We start from the raw sequence: 16,402 nt of genomic DNA on the forward strand, positions 1-16,402 counted from the left end.
AGGCTGGAACAGCTAAATAGATATCACCACAGTGTAATCAAATCAGATATTTTCCGATTTGTCATGCACAGTACCTCTGTATCAAGAAATCTTCATCCAATGGGCTTCTACTAAATGATATTTATTTCTGAAGAAAAAATTATCATTATTTCTGGTGTTTCCCTGCACTTTTGGCCAACTCTCCTCTTCTCCCTCTTTCTCTTTTTAAGGGGGTTTAGGAAACTTAGGAGATTCTTCTAACACAAAAGGACAGACAGCAGAGTGGACCACTGACTGGCAAGCTGATTTAAAATGCAGAGGTTCATGGTACACATTTCTAAACCATAAAATTGAAATACTGTAATTTTCCAGAAAACACCCCTCTGTTAACGACACAAACTACCCTCCTATCAAATTAGAGCTAGTTTTATATTTCATTTAGCTGAATTAAATGAATTAAATATAGCTGCAAACAAAATGTTAAGAAGTGATCAGTTGGCTACTCTGTTTCAGACTGTAGTCACTGTGGCTTTGACATAACTTCTAAATGTAGCAATCAAAACTTTAGCCAGTGCTGTTATGTAATGGTAAAGTTTATTTTATTTTTAATAACAATTAGAGGACAAATGTTTAAAATTTGCAGTTTAAAACATGCACATCCACAAAAGGCCAATGACAGGAAACAGTGCATAGAAATGGATTTTACTCAACGGTAGTAACTATTTATAAAACACAGTGCATTGAACATTAGGATACACAAACCTGAGAGAACCACTATAAGCACAGATTCGACACTCCCCACTCATGCAGCGTCACAATCTCTACAGCAGTTTCTGCAAAATGGCTTTTCCACAGAGCTGGACGTTGATGGCATCTTTAATGCAAACTGTAGCTTTCACAGTTGCCTTCCAAGGCTGCCTTTGGACTTTAACTCACTACACGTGAAAGGGTGAAAATGAAGCCGGAAGAGGCTAACAACAAACTGCACCCACTGCGTTTATGGCTTCTAGTCTGTGACTGGGGAATTAAAAAAACTCTGTTCACATCTTTGCCATAGCAAACTTACCCATGGAAAGTTGCTGTTAATTCAAAATAAGCACATATGCAATCCACTTTTTTCCTACTCAGGGAAGATTTATTTGCTGAGAAGTTTCAGGAACTTTCTAGAGAAAAGTTCATAGAGGCAAACTAAACAGAAGATTCAATTAAATAAAAAGATTCAACTGAGTTTGATGAAACTTTTAAAATAATCCATTTAGTATTTAAAAAAAGCTGTGTGGAGGACTAATTAAATTGTCCACTAAGTACTAAATTCTAGTAAGGCCATGATAAAATTTTATGAGACAGAAATAAATATCGAGATTTTTACACAAGCCATGCATTTGCCTGGATCACTTTAAATATTAATTCATGCAAACCGTAGCCTATCAAAAAACAAAACAAACACACACAAAACCAAGAAGCCTAAACAGCTGCTCTCCTGCAGAAAATAAACCAGTCCAAAACATGGAGAGCATTCGCTTCCATTCCTTCAAAATTTAACTTACACTCCATTTTAACAGCTGTTGAAGGTTAATTAAAACACAGCAAAGTATAACTAAGTTTCACAAGTGTTTTATTTTAAGGTGAGAAAAATCAGGCTATGCTATGTTGAAGAGGCCATCCAGAAATACTCGTCATTAAAAAACATTTATGAGGCACAGAGCCACATGGTGTTACTGTAAGCAATGGACAGAAGGAATTCAACATACCTGGCCACCATAGTGTCAATGAGTAGGACATTCTCTTGATAAATCTTGTAGTTTACTTACTAAAGATTGATTTCATGAAACAAGTTTTAAGACCCAGAGCCATTAAAACCCCACCGTAGGATGAATGTAATAGCCACACACTTTTTTTTTTTAAAGAGGAAGTCTCTGTGGCTCTCTGACTAGCATTAATTTTCTGAAAGGACATTTTCAATGACAGCTTATGAGTGTGCCACTAAGTATAAGAACAAATTAATCTGTGGGTATCATTCCAGCTATCTGGGATACCGAATTGAAAAAATTACAATATGTAATTAAATGCTGAGACTACATGCTGATCATTCCTAGAATTCATTTTGCCTGTTGGGAAGGAAAAGGACTCACTGTCATTGGCTCTATAATGACAATACAATTCATGGCTCCCTTATTTGGCAGTATCCCTTCATCTGCCTGGGTGAGAGAGCTTTCCAGTAAATTCTCTTTGCTGCTGATGCCATCACACACAGATGTGCCAAGGGGAGAGCCAGCTAAGAAGCACACATTGCATTCCTGCTAATGCCTTCTACAACATAGCATCTTTTATGGTGCGAGACACCAATGTATTTTTGCATGTACATGTAACACATGAGAAAGTCCATGCTGTATACTGCTGTATATATTCCAACATGAGTGAAGACACTCCCAGCTTTTCATTGCTAATGTAATGAGGCTTTTCTGCCATAAATAGTATTTTCCGGATTGTAAACATTACAAAGCAGTCATGTCAGCATTTACTAGGGTCCCCAAAAGGGACTTTTAAATTGGAGTTACATATTGTTTATTTCAGAAAACATAGGTTTAAAGTCCCTTTGACTTTAGTTATTCAAATCCCAGTGAAACCAGGAACCTTTCCCTCCACTAACAAAGGCTAGAAACTCAGGAGTATTAAGTCTCTATAAACTCACTGCAATAGCAATTCTCTACTTCAAGTTTTACCTAAGTGGCTCCTCCCTGTGCTCTTCCCAACCCAAGTAACAGGGAGACTGACTTAATGGCCACCATTCAGACACTGGATCCAGGGCTGAACAGGCATCAAGAGTTTCATTTCAGGGTATGATGTACACTGATTAGCCACGAGTATTCACATGTGGAGGAGTTCTATCAGAATCATTCATGAGTTAAGATAAAAGAAGACTTCAGCTTTTCATGTGGAGGTCAGAAGATTCCATTCTCACTCACAGTGTTTTGATGGCGGAATCTGGAGACAGACGCCTCTGATGGCGAGGCCAAAGGGAAGCCATCCCTGGGTTACCACTCATTTCTGTGGTGTGATCTCAACTGTCACCACCAGGAGGCTGAGGAAAACCTACTCGCCAGATTTAGTTGGTGGAGGTCAAAGTCTGCAGCTTCACAATTTGATAGATCACCTTAGATTTTATGTGTGCAGTTCTGCCAGACGCTTTGTTCACAGCTTGCTCAATCTAAGCTCCAACAGGATGGGTTTGAGATGTGAAGTACAGTGCACTCCACTCCCTTTAGAATTATGGGAATGTGTAGAACCTCTCATTTGCAGGGAATGTGGAGACACACTGGTTCCTAGCTACAAATTTAGAGAAGGAAGAGACACACTCTAATTTTAAATCCAGACTGAGAGAAAGGGGGAACCATGATGAAATGGGGTAATTTCTCAAAGCTAGTCCTTGTACATGTTTAAGGGGCCCTATTTTGCTGGTAACCCACTTGAAGGCAAACAGGCTTTTGAGTAAAAGGCAGAAGAGTTTGTTTCCATCTCTGAAGTGTATCTGAAAACTAGAACTCCCTTTTTATCTTTTAAGATGACAAAAATATTGTAAAAACTGTAGAAAACTGGGTGTGGTTTTAAACAGCCCCTTCACCATTTATTGTTGGTAGCAAAATAGGCATTTCCCAGGACATTTCATGGAAACACCAAAACTAATGCGAATGGACATCTATTCGAAAGCATATCGGTGAGCCCTACTCATGATGAGACATTTTCATTGCCTGGAAAGTTTGCTGGAGTAAAATAGGTATCTCCTTAAAATGTGGGGAATGTGCTACTCATCTGTCTCGTGTCAGTAAGCAGTACATGACTCACTTTGGTAACTGTTGGCCGGGTGAACCGCGAAATAATTTTCAGGCTTGAGCACATGGGTAGTCACTGTCACACCAACTGTGCTACATATGCCGTCTCCAGTGGGAGCACACAGGGCGAAACAAACAGAACACAGGACAAAAGCTGAGCCTATGCACATGACAAAAGCCCATGCATCATTTGATGGATTATACAGAACGTCAGAACTGAAGCTTTGGAAGTCCCATGTAAATACGTAAGCATAATTTCTTAGGAGGGACAAAAATTGAAGACAAAGTGACATCACTCAATACACAATGGAAGTCAGATTTCTAGGAACATCTAAAGGACTCTAAAGTTCATCAGAAATGACAGACGATACAGTTCAAAACAACAACAACAAAAAATCAGCGTCGTAACAACGGTCACACGGACACAGGTCCCTCCGACTACAACGAATCAAGGGGACAATCGACAGAGAAGCAGTTGTAAGGCCGAAGGTGCGACATCACAGACCTTAGTAGCGAATGCCTGGAAATGTTCAATGTTTGCAAGCTGCACTCACATCTGAAAAGTCAAGCATGCAGATCGCACAGCAGCGCTGCGGGAAAACTTTCTTTTAAATTTCTGGGCAGTTGACTACTGAATGAGAAACACACACACTGAACGTCTTTGGCAAACACTTAGCAAGACACTTTTTGACACAAATACGTATTAATGCCTTGTTTAGAAGTGTTCAGTAGAGTGAGTCAAGAATGCTGGTTTGTTTCAGCCTATCCTGAAATCTAAGTCTGGATATCAAGAGTCCTCCCCTTACCACCATTTCAGTCTTTTTTTTTTAATGGTTGATTGACTGGTGGTTGAGCCAATGAACTGATAGTCACAGCCCCAGAGGGATGGCTTGTGAACACTGACCTGTCCCCATTTTGAGAAAGCACTCAGGCAAGACACAAGGTCATTTCCAATATCAGTTTACAAAGCCTTAGCAGGTACTTGAGAACATCTGAGGGTGATGGTGGTACAGTGGTACATAATGTCCATCTGTGAGGTGAGCTCAGATCCACTGTTTCTCCCCATGGACCAGACTAGACTGGGATTGGTCATCAGATTGCAGTGGGGACTGTAGATTGTGATAGCTCCTGTTGCTTAGTCCTCCTTATCACCACTCATCTGGCCTCTGTTTCGTGGTATCATAGGCTCTAATCACTTCAGACTGTGAGACGATGCCATTTTCATCTTGAGAGAAGGCATAGCCATCTGTAAGTAATGAACAGAAATCGCTTAATGAACTCACTGGAAATTACTGTTAGTTCTGAGTGTTCATGGCCTGCCTGGGAGAAACGGTATGGATTTCCCACCTTCAGAAGCAAGGGGCACTCATTTTTAACATCTGGAAAAGCACAAGTTCAGCAGTCAAAAAGGGAGAGTTGGGAGGACCAGAGATCGCCTGTGTAGAGCCTCTAAATTCTGCTTCCCATTCGACTAGGCAGAAACTGTCCAATGTTCCCCCATCTTCTGATCCACACAGCAAGTCTACTCCCTTCATTTTTGCTTCCCCATGATTAGAAGGGCTCAGAGTCTGATCATGGCACCGATACATTTTCAGACAGGCACCAGGTGAGTGAGAAGGTTGGAGAGTGGAATATGTAGGTGAACAGAGGAATCTATTAATTATCTTGACTAAATGATTCCGTCATGATTGAGCACACAGATGAAAACACTACCCTATACTCTCTAAATAGATATATGATCATTTGTTAATGAATGGCACTTAGGAGGAGGAGATAAACACACAGACAGACTCGCCAGAGGTGAAGGAGAGGCCTGCTTTCTTTAGGTAACATTCTTTTCTACACACACACACACACACACACACACACACACACACACACACACACACACACATTCGGTGATGTTTACATGGTCAGAAGAGGTGTGGGGATAGGAGATAACCCCTAGGAAGAATCACATCTTTGGAAAAGTCCCTTGATATATAAAGACCAAAGGAAAAGAAATTACATGTGGAAACACAAAATAAAAGATATATTACCAATACCAGCAAATTTACTACGGGCTGTATATATTATGTTCTCTTTCAGGTCCTTGAAATGTTAAGAGGGTGAGATACCCAATAACTCCTTCCAACTCTAAATATGCATAAATATTTTTGAAGGAGAAAATATATGTTTCCTTACATTGCATGAAGGCTGAAAAGACCCTTGCGAAATCATTCAAGTAGAAAAGATAACAACATAGAGGCAGCTTTTCAGAGTTAAGATTTATCCCACTGCTTCCTTTTAAGATTTAAGGCTGCAAGGAATGTGGAGACAGCATCATTTGAAAATTCACTATTAGCTGGGAGATGGTGCAGCCCACGGGTTTGCTAACCAACCACTTGCTTTTGTATGGCATGTTGTGAAACTTTGAACCATTAATTTTAAATGGTTAAATACGGTGGAAATACAACGCGCTGCTCTGATGCACAGAGTGCAGAGAATTTCATCAAAACTTCAACACTCACGGAGCAGGTTCTGCTGCAAGGACTCGGAGCGGTAGAGATTGACGTGGTTCTTCTTAAAGACATTCTTGAGCAACTGGGCCCTCTCGGTGAGGCTGTGGAGCAGGCACAGAAGTGTGATACACATTGTCAACTCAGGGAGCCGGGATCTCGGCAGGGCTACCAGCGGAGGTAGGCTGAACAAAAGCCTGAGAACCGGCAGTCGGGTCTGATTCTTTTTTATTCTATTTTCCCAGAGAGCAAATGAGGTCTTAAGTATTTCTCCCTTAGTTAGGGAGGAGTTTTATCTTTAATGATAATCTAGGAAAACTAGAATTTCTTTGCCCAGCACGATCATATCTAAATCAAGTGGGCATACAGGACCTGTTCAGCACAAGTAACATTACCAAAACATTACCAAATCGTCTAAAACCTCAATTGCCCCACTGTGTGTATTCTAAGTACAGAACTTTTAGAGTTTGCACACAGCTATCTTGCCCATGCTGTGTCTTACTTACACTTTGACATACTCTGACAGAAAATGATAGCTTTAATTATACTAAAAAATGAAAAGAAGAAAACCACAAAGGACAAAATATTATCTTTTTTAATTAGAAAAATCCCTACCACTCTAATCGGGTTTAGGTATGTCAATTTCATTTTAAAATGCGAATTGTTTTTAGAAAATAATTGTTGTAGTTAAAGCAACAAGGAAACAAAAATCCGCAAGTGTTTAGCCTGGGCTCCACAGTGAGGTCTCCAGACTTAATCACGGAACTTCTGCAAACCACACTGTGAGACGTCACCATCTGTCCCTCTACAGCGTGCAGCGGGGCTCCTCACACAACAGGAATCCAAACATTTGTTGGGTAGAGGAATCTGAGCAACGTGGAGACACACTTCCACCGTCTCGCCGATTGTGCTGTCTTATTAAATGTCCTTTGATAGCAAAGACCAGTCAGCGTGGGAGGAAATGAGGTGTTTGCAACGGAGCGAATGGCTGGCCACGCAAGCGTGTCCTAATAACAGGGTGTCAGCTAAAAAACATTCCCATCTTGTTTTTTACCTCACTAGGCAAGCTTTAGTTAAGCTGCTGTAAATTATGCCAGTTCTGTGTTTTGTCATTTTTTTGAAAGCCTGAAATGGAATTATCTTTATCATCTACACACACACACACACAAAAAGATCATCCTCGTTGTATAAATGAATTACATAGACGTTTAGGCAAAAATTGAAGGAAAATATTTAGAAATGTTGACATTTGTATTAATCTCTCACATAGTTTTTGAAGCCTAGGGATGTTAGCTAGGGCTTACTAGACATATTTTATTGTCACTGGGAATTAGCTGCATTAAAGGAAGAAAACAAATTCGTGGAAAACTGGAGTGGCGGTGCAGTTCATTGTAAACCCTGATTCTGCCACACGCAAGGGAGAAAGGGTCATCTCTCTCAAGTCACTTTGTCTGTCCCTCTCTTTACATGATCTAACACTGCAGATTTCTGAGACCCCAAGGGCACTAAATGGGTAACTCCTCTGGGGACTTTGAGAGTGTGAGCCTCGGACAATCCCATTTTGTTGGCAGAGTGCTATGGGCAGCGAGTCTGGCAGTCTCTGGTGTTTGAAGTTGAAGTGATTATAGAAGGCTGAAGAAGGGCAAAGGAGCTTTCTGTTGCTTCTTCCCCAAATCCCGTTTTTTAGGTTTCAGGCTGGCCTTCCAAAATGCATCACACTTGAATATCACAACACCAAAATATGAAGACATCTAGGGATGGACTTTGTCTTCAATATTTTTGCAACTGAAATACACAAGATAATGTTTTTCGACTTATTTGTTTGATTTATTTCCAGACTTTCTTGGAAATGTGGCACATCCATCAGAAAAGATCATAGGCTCCAAAGACTGTCTCTGACTTGATTTTGAGTCTGCTACTTGCTAGCTGGCTCACTGTAGACAAACTTTCCCTGGCCATTTTGCTTATAATGGGAGGACAATACATAACTCTCCGGCAGACAGGCAGGGTTTAGCCGGTTGTCAGCATAGTGATTGACACTTAGGAAGCATTCAACAAATGCTGGCCCCTCCCACTCCTATGCCCCAGATCCCCGGGATTCTATTAGAAAAGGTACTTTGTAAGGATCACTTTTGATGCCTTGGTTTGTACTTAACCTTGGCTGGGTGTGAGAGAACTACCGCTATATTATTCCTGATGCCCCCATTCTACTTCACTGCTAAGGAAACAACTATGTTTTTGTTGTTGTGCTCTTTCCTTGGTGGCTCTGTTTTCTGCCTCCTCCAGAATATAATTGCCATCTTACAGCAGGGTGCTTCGTAAATTAGAGGTGATGGTGAGTTGGTTTTCCCTGGTCCTATTCTACCCATGGGAAACAGTTCATCATTTCAAAATTGATGCAGTTTTATGTCATCTCTGTCTATTGGGACTAAGATTACTAACAGATACCATTATAAAATATGGGGATAACATGTCAACACCAATAAGTATACTAAAAGTTAAGTTTTTTTGTTGGGTAGCTTAACTCGGTGTGACAGAGAGAGAGAGAGAGAGAGAGAGAGAGAGAGAGAGAGAGAGAGAGAGGGACCAAGATATAGCTTGACTAAAACCACATCAATTACAATTCTTAGGTAGTAGTTTCTCTTAATCTTGTAGGGCCTTTCATTTACATACCAAGATATGCAAATTCCAAGTTTGTTTAATGCAATCATGCAGTAACTACCATTTAAACACTCATCACAATGCTGTAACTTAGGTATTTAGTGGAGGTGAGTGAAAAATACTTGAGTTTAAATATAGCATTTCTTTTAGAAACACTAAAATATGTTACTGGTAAAAACTTGTATACAATCAAAGAATATGTTATTTTAAAGGAATCCTGGTCACATTTGAAGGGCGGTAAAGTGGCATGTATTGGTTTGGTGAGCTGGTTGGTTTTTACCAACGTGACGTAAACCTAGACATGCTCAAGAAGAACCAATCTCAACTGAGGAACTGCTTCCAATAGAGTGGCCTGTGAGCAAGTCTGTGGAGCAAGTCTGTGTCCTGATTGCTAATTAATGTGGGAGGGCTCAGCCCGCCGTGGACTCTAGGTGTAATGCCATCCCTGAGCTGGTGGGCCTGAACCATGTAAGAAAAGTAGCTGAGCAAGCCAGAGAAAGCAAACAGCAAGCAGCATTCCTCCATGGTCTCGGGGAAGTTTTATGTTGCCAGTGCCAGCCGTGGCTTCCCTTCCTGATGGATGGTAACCTGCAAGCTGAAACAAACCCTTCCTTCCTTCTACAAGTTGCTTTTGGTCAGTTTTTTTTTTAATCACTGGCCAACTGAAACGAATGTGTGGAAAGTTAACAAGATTTAATCACAAAAGGGTTAGTGCACAGCATGGTGATATAGCAGGGAACGTTGCTGGGAGAATGAACCACAGCTTAATCTCTGTCTAGGAGGAGAGACTACTCCATCCCTTTTCACCCTGGCGATAAGTAGGATAAAGAAAAGCTTTTTCTTAAAAAAAATTATTTTTTAGACTATTGAAAACAATTTACTGTGCACACGTGTGTTGTGTTTCTGGTGAATGGTATTTGTTAGTGTAGTTGTGTACATGTGTGCGTGACGTGTGGAGGGATTGATGGTGGGTGGTGTTTTGATCATCCTCTACCTTTACATTTTGAGACAGGGTCTGTCAGTGCACCAGAAGCTCACTGATTGACAAGAGCTGACTCAGATGGGCTTCGGGAACCTCCAGTCTCTGGCCCTCACCATGCCGCGGTTACAGGCATGCTCTACTATCCTGGCTTTTTATGTGGGTTCTATAGATCTGAACTCAGGCCCTCAAGATTCCACAGCAGGGACTACACCGACAAGGCATCCCTCCTGGCCCCAGAACAGCTTTTCTGTTTCCCACAGAGCATGTGCTGTCATACTGACATAAAGACCAGAGTGAGAACTGGGACATACAGTTTCATTTGTTGGTTCTAGGACAATACCAAAAATGCTTTCCATTAAGAAAACAATATTGAGAGGCTGGGAGTGAAACTCACCATGGTCCTCCACAACCAGGTTATGTGACATCCCATATTTCCTGGTCTCTCCTATATGCTGAGACCAAGGGACAAAACGGGAGTGATAGACAAGTTGACATGAAGATCCTAAGCTTAGACCTGGTAAGAAACAGCTCTGCTGGCTAATGTCCACAGTTGAATATCATCAAACTGTGAGTCTCATTATTTACCTGCCCACAATACACATGGCACATAATATACATGGCTCACACATTCTCTAGCGATATCCAAGTCTCTGTCCCCAATGAGGCCACAGTCTCCATACTCGCCTATCACACCCTCTTCTTTTGGGTGTGTGCCTACTCAGGCACCTGTAAAGGGCACGAGACCATTAGCTGTCCTGCTGTGTCACTCTCCGCCTTATTCCGGAGGGTCTCTCACTGACTTTGGAAATAGACCGACTCTAACTCCAACAATCGTCAGCCCCCACCCCTCCACTCCAGTGCTGGGGTCACAGGCATGGATGGCCACACCCAGCTTTCCATATGGTGGAGACTTAAGCTCAGGTCCTAATGCCTGCACAGTGAACACTCTTTTCCACTACGCCATCTTCCAGTCCTTGCCTCTGGTGTTTGAATTCACATTTTCTTCTTGCGGTGGTTTGATAAATGTTAAGACGTTACCTGAAGACATTTAGTTTGGTGGGGCAGCATTCCTGTCCTGTTGCTGTCCTCTCTATAGCTCCTTCGGCATTGCCCCACCTTTTAGCAGGAAGCCACCAAGCTCTCCCTGATCACCAGCCTTCAGATCACCAGTGAGCAGCAAGAAGGCGGGTATGTGCTGGTCTGGGGACTGGTTGGCAGTATTTTGTCAATTTACCTAACTCATTCCTAAGGATCACTGAATAGATATTTTAAAGGCAAATGAGCTGGGTAAGCTGTAGGGGGAAATATCAGAAATATTTTAAACAGAGAAATCAGCGGTTAAAAGGGGGAGTAATCCATTTCTTTAAGGTTTAGAGTCACCCATTGTTTTTCAAAACTTCACTTGTTTTATGTGTATTAGTGTTTTATCTGCATGTATATATGTGCACCACATTTGTACTTGGCATCCTTGGAGGTCAGAAGAGGGTGTTAGAGCCCACAGTACTGGAATTACTGATGGTTGTGAGCCATCACGTTGGTGCTGCAAGAGCAACACGCGCTCTTAACCCCAAGCCCTCTTTTGAGCCCCCACTCATTCACAGTTTAACGGAAGGGGCTACACACACTGAAGACTCATGGGATGATTAACATATGGAGGCCATCACTTCAGTCCTAGCTGACTGGGAATTGTCAGCCACTGTTGGGAAAGTCTTATGTCAATAAAGCACTGTTGAGCCAATAGGGAACCAAGATAGGAGGGACTAGCAGTCCAGGAGGATTCTGGGAAGGAGAAACAGGAGAGTCGAGATGTAACGCCATGGAGTAGGAAGCCCGGAACTATTCTCAGGTAAGAGAAATACTTAGATTAACAATTATGGGGTAATTACTTAAGTCAGAGCTAGCCAGTAAGAAACAAGCAAGGCCAACAGCTTCATAATTAATATAGCCTCCTGTGTGTTTATTTGAGACTGATGCGGCTCTAGAACCAGGCTGGCGGGAAGGCTTCTCTCAAAGAAAAAGCTTCTCTTTACAAGCCACTGGTGAGCTACGCAGGAAGGGGCTAATACAGGCTTCCCAACACACCTGCAGATACGAGACATTTACTTGAAGGACACAGAAACAGTACCTCCAGTGGCCTTTTCCTTAGGAATTCTTACTACGTGACTTTATTTGGTTTTGTGAGCTAGGGCATTTCCTTATCCTTTGTATCACCGAAAGAGAGAGAAAACAGACAAGAGAACGCTGGTCTCAGGTCGCCGAAAAGGTGCTTTCCTATGATGAACCCCAAGATGCAGAATCATGATCTGGAGCAGGCCCTCTTCCATCAGCTGGCCTGGGCTCACAGCTGACAACTTTAGGGACTCAGTCTCTCTGAACCCTACGTGTTCTTATCTGGAGACTATCTGTCTACACTGGGCTGCTGTCTCGGTTCAGTGAGCCAGTGTATACAGATTACCAGTGAGGTGCCTGGAGGACAGGGAGTGCTCAGGCAACACCAGGGCCATTATGCTCAAAACAGAGGTGCACACCCCAGTGTTTAAGGGCTGCCTATGGGAGATGGTAAGAACCGGGGACCAGAGTTCAGCTCTCACCCTGACATCTATTCCATTCTGTCAAACTGAATAACAATGCTGAAGCAAGACTGAGGTGACATATTGCAGGCCAAAAAAAATGTTTCCTATGGACTTTAGATAAACCCTTTGGTCTGGTTAGTAGGATGAAAGAAAACAAAGTGAATTCCCTGGGCTAATCTTTATAGTTATATTTTTATTATAGATTGCTTTTAATTAATTTTCTTTTAATAATGCTGTGTGTTTAGTGGATTGATTTAGCCTTCTAGCTTGTGTGTTTGGAGGGTGTGATTGTAAGGAAAATGCCTGAAAAGTGTAACCCACTCTTTAGATGACCTGTATTTAGATTGCTAGAAATGCAAACAGGCGAGTTCACCCTATGTCAAACCACGATTTTGATGACATACCTTTAACAAATTATTGATACTATTTCAAAATAAAAATTATTTTTCTTTTAAAATGTCAATACAACTACTTACAGATATCATTTACATAAATGGCCCTGTGCTACGTGTTTTAGATTATTGCTTTCAATTTGTGATTTAGTCTTCAGAGACAAGGTCTTAATATGCAACTGAGGCTAGCCTGAAATTTCTCATGCAGCTAAGGCTGGCCCCAAACTTACAACCAGCTGCTTCAGCTACCTATAGGCTGTGATTATGGTCTATGTCATCCTGCTTCTGTTGTTTTATTCATTCCTGACAACTACTCTAAAGTAGGCATATGAGCCCCATTTTATTGGTGGAAAAAAAATCAAGGCTCAGTTGTATTAAAAAATTCATCTAAGACAACTCATTATTTAGTGATGACAGATCTGGTTTGAGTCCATACCTCTATGATTCCAGAGTCTGTCATAACATCCCCGGCCCCAAGTCAGATGATGAATGCAAGTTTTACAGCGTATTTTCAGCCACTGGTAAGAAGCAAGTGTAAAATTCTCTTATGAAAGAACAATTTGGCCCTTACCTTTTCCCAAGTACAACTGCCCCTGGGTCTTGAGATTTCGCCTCGAGCTCCTGAACTTCCTCCACTAGCGTTTTGAAGGCCGTCCTCTTGATACTGCCGGGAGAAAAGGATTTGCATGGAAATTCCCCTGCAAGACTTTACAGATGTGGACATGTGGCTTCCTGTCAAGCTGTTGGCAAGCAGAGCTTCAACAGATCGGAAGAGCTAGGGCACTTCTATTTAGTGATATAGAAGCAGTAGTCGTAACAAGTAAATGAGATTTACAATACTCATTTACAATACAATACAATAGTAAATATGTTACTAACTTCAGTAACATTGTAGGGTAAGACATCATTTTAAAACCTAACTATTAAGAAAAATCTTAATATATCTTTAGAATCAGCGAAGCAAGGAGTTTCTTTTCATAGCTCCTAAAAACATTTTGAAGCTGAGATCTTTTATTTTCCTTTCTATTTTGAGGTCTTGCAGGTGATTTCTAAAAACATATTTCCTGATGTAATTTTCTCCAATCCAACAAATGCATATGCCTTTGACGTTATCTGAAAGTAACCACTTTATTTCTCATTTGGCCTTTGAAACTAACTTAGTTTTCTTATTGAATCACACCTTTCTTCTTTGAAGTTAATAAATATCACTCACTGGTTCTAGTTTTGCAAATTTTACAAGTTTGAGAACTACGGAAGCCCGAGGGGTGACATGCATGTATAGATTTGTGTATATAGCCATATATCACATACTTACACTTTGCACAGCACATCCAGAAGCAATGACGCCACAGGTATGGAGAGCAAGCCCATCCAAAAGACCCCAGAGCTGAAGAGCATGGCTGCCTGTGGAAGTCATCACAAACAGTTGACATTTCCGTAAAGAGGTACATCATTCACACTTAGTTTCTCGTGATAATTTAAGTAAATTACCTTAAATATTTTATAAGGGAAAGATAATACTCTGAACTCAAATACGTAAGATAGTTGGAACTAAAAGCTGTACTTATCATGCATTTACACCAGTTTTTCCTCTCAAGCAGCTGATAGAGAAGTTTTAATCACACATCAAATTTTTTCATATATACACACATGGATTTTGTAAAATTATTGTGTTCAATGATATGAGGGCATCATTGTCAATCTTTCTGAGGAAAGAAAATATATTCTGGATTTAAGTGAAGTAATATGGCATATAAAATAATTCATATGTAGAACAAAATCTAATAATTCTGGCACTGAAAATGAATTTTACACTTATCACATTGTAGGACATTAAAAAAATCACCCAGATACATTATGACTATGGTGCATTCAAATTAAGATATCTATGAAAGTAACAACTTAATTATTTTTGGCAACTGAATAGATGTAATCTTAATTTTGTTCAATGATTAACATAAATTTTATCAGTATAAATTTAGGATTGTTAAAGTCAAATCAAATATCTTGTATGTGAAACTCAAACAAAGGTATACTAAAACTAACTTTAAATTATTCCATTATATTAAGTCTTAAATTGAGTATTAGGGGCTTTCTGACTATAAACAAAACACTTCTGCGATTTTAGAAAAGTAATACATTCTATTAGTTGTTTGTGATTAAAATAAAATATCACTGTCATAGAATTAGATCATGAAGAATTTAAAAAGACTAGTTTTGTACAATAACAGATACATTTTGGTTTCACTTCCTTGAGTTGATTTGTTTCTGAAGGGCAATCCTACAGTACCCGTTTAGTTTGTAAATATACTATTATAATTCCAATACACAGTAGCCAACTAACTCCTGTACACTTAAATCCTGCTGCAAATCATACAGGAAGCGGTCTTCTTTTTAATACTTGAATTTAGGAATTAATTCTGGTATTAAAAAGGACCTAGAGTTTAATTCTAGGTAGCTTCGCAATCATACGTAGTTCTAGTAAATCAACCCTCATCACATAGGAAGATCAATTTTAAAGCATGTCTTGGACTCACTATTCATTTTTACTTTCTAAGGGGCACCAGGAACTACTCTCATTTTTTTCCCCTACATGAACACAAGCTATTGATTGATATAGACTGCCACTCAAGGCCACTAAGGGTTTTTTTTTTTTTTTGGTCAATACGGGACTAAACATCTCACATCTCTGCACACTTAAAACAAAAATGCCATCATAAAAAAAATCTCAGAAAATATAACTTGACACATGGGTTCTGAGGAACAACATCCATATTCCAGGTACCAACAAGTGAAAAATGTCCCCATAAAAGTCACTTTATTTAATAAGCAAAACATGATCTGGGACATGTTTGCTGACATCCTCAATAGTGAAAACCAACAATATCTGTGTATAGGAAATGTCTATCAACTCACTGGCCTTTGTTGCCATTCAAGGACACTTTCTAGTAAGGTAACAGCTATTAGAAAACAAAAACAAAACAAAACAAAACCCCTTGCATATCTTTTTCGTTCTGGGGAAAAGGGTAAGATGAGATGCTAAGTCATATGACTGCAAACATGTTTCCCTGGCTTACTTTTAATGTATTTTAATGTGGAGGGCAAGAGAAGAAAGACTTCTTCTTGCCTTTGGCAAATCGTGTATTAACCTCGAGCTAAATGTCTCTGCTCACAAGAAAAACTTGGATCCTGAAGGCTGCTAATTCTGACCATTGTCATGCTAATGACCAGGGGGCAACTACAGCCTACTATTCAGCTACCGGCCTTGGGCTTTACAAATGAACATGAATCGAGGGGAGAAAACTTTTTCTGAGTCATATCTGAAAGCCTGTCAGATTTTTTTTTCTTTTGCAGCGTTAATCCAAACCTAAAAGATTTAAAGCTGACGTTCTCGTTTGAGACAGAGAGTCTCTTTGTGTTTTTTTGGATGAAGAGGAGGGAAAAAAAAAAGAAATCCCACAGAGGTATTTCCTTCCTTTCTGTACAA

At 40.3% G+C, this 16,402-nt stretch overlaps 1 protein-coding gene across 4 annotated transcripts in view; it reads right to left on the minus strand.

Annotated features, from left to right (window-relative positions):
* Nucleotides 1-554: 554 nt before the first annotated feature.
* Atp8a1 (ATPase phospholipid transporting 8A1) overlaps nucleotides 555-16,402 on the minus strand; it is a 221,849-nt gene continuing 206,001 nt past the window's right edge. For all 4 annotated transcript variants that reach the window (XM_040747152.1, XM_021229668.2, XM_021229666.2 and 1 more), the window contains 4 exons: nucleotides 14,231-14,319; nucleotides 13,487-13,579; nucleotides 6,320-6,411; nucleotides 555-5,055 (listed from right to left, as the gene is read on the minus strand). In XM_040747152.1, coding sequence (XP_040603086.1) covers nucleotides 4,958-5,055; nucleotides 6,320-6,411; nucleotides 13,487-13,579; nucleotides 14,231-14,319 — 372 coding nt within the window. In that variant the 3' untranslated portion in view covers nucleotides 555-4,957. The remainder of the gene's footprint in view (nucleotides 5,056-6,319; nucleotides 6,412-13,486; nucleotides 13,580-14,230; nucleotides 14,320-16,402) is intronic.

Source organism: Mesocricetus auratus, unplaced genomic scaffold, assembly GCF_017639785.1.
Source record: "Mesocricetus auratus isolate SY011 unplaced genomic scaffold, BCM_Maur_2.0 Super-Scaffold_100006, whole genome shotgun sequence".
NCBI lineage: Eukaryota > Metazoa > Chordata > Mammalia > Rodentia > Cricetidae > Mesocricetus > Mesocricetus auratus.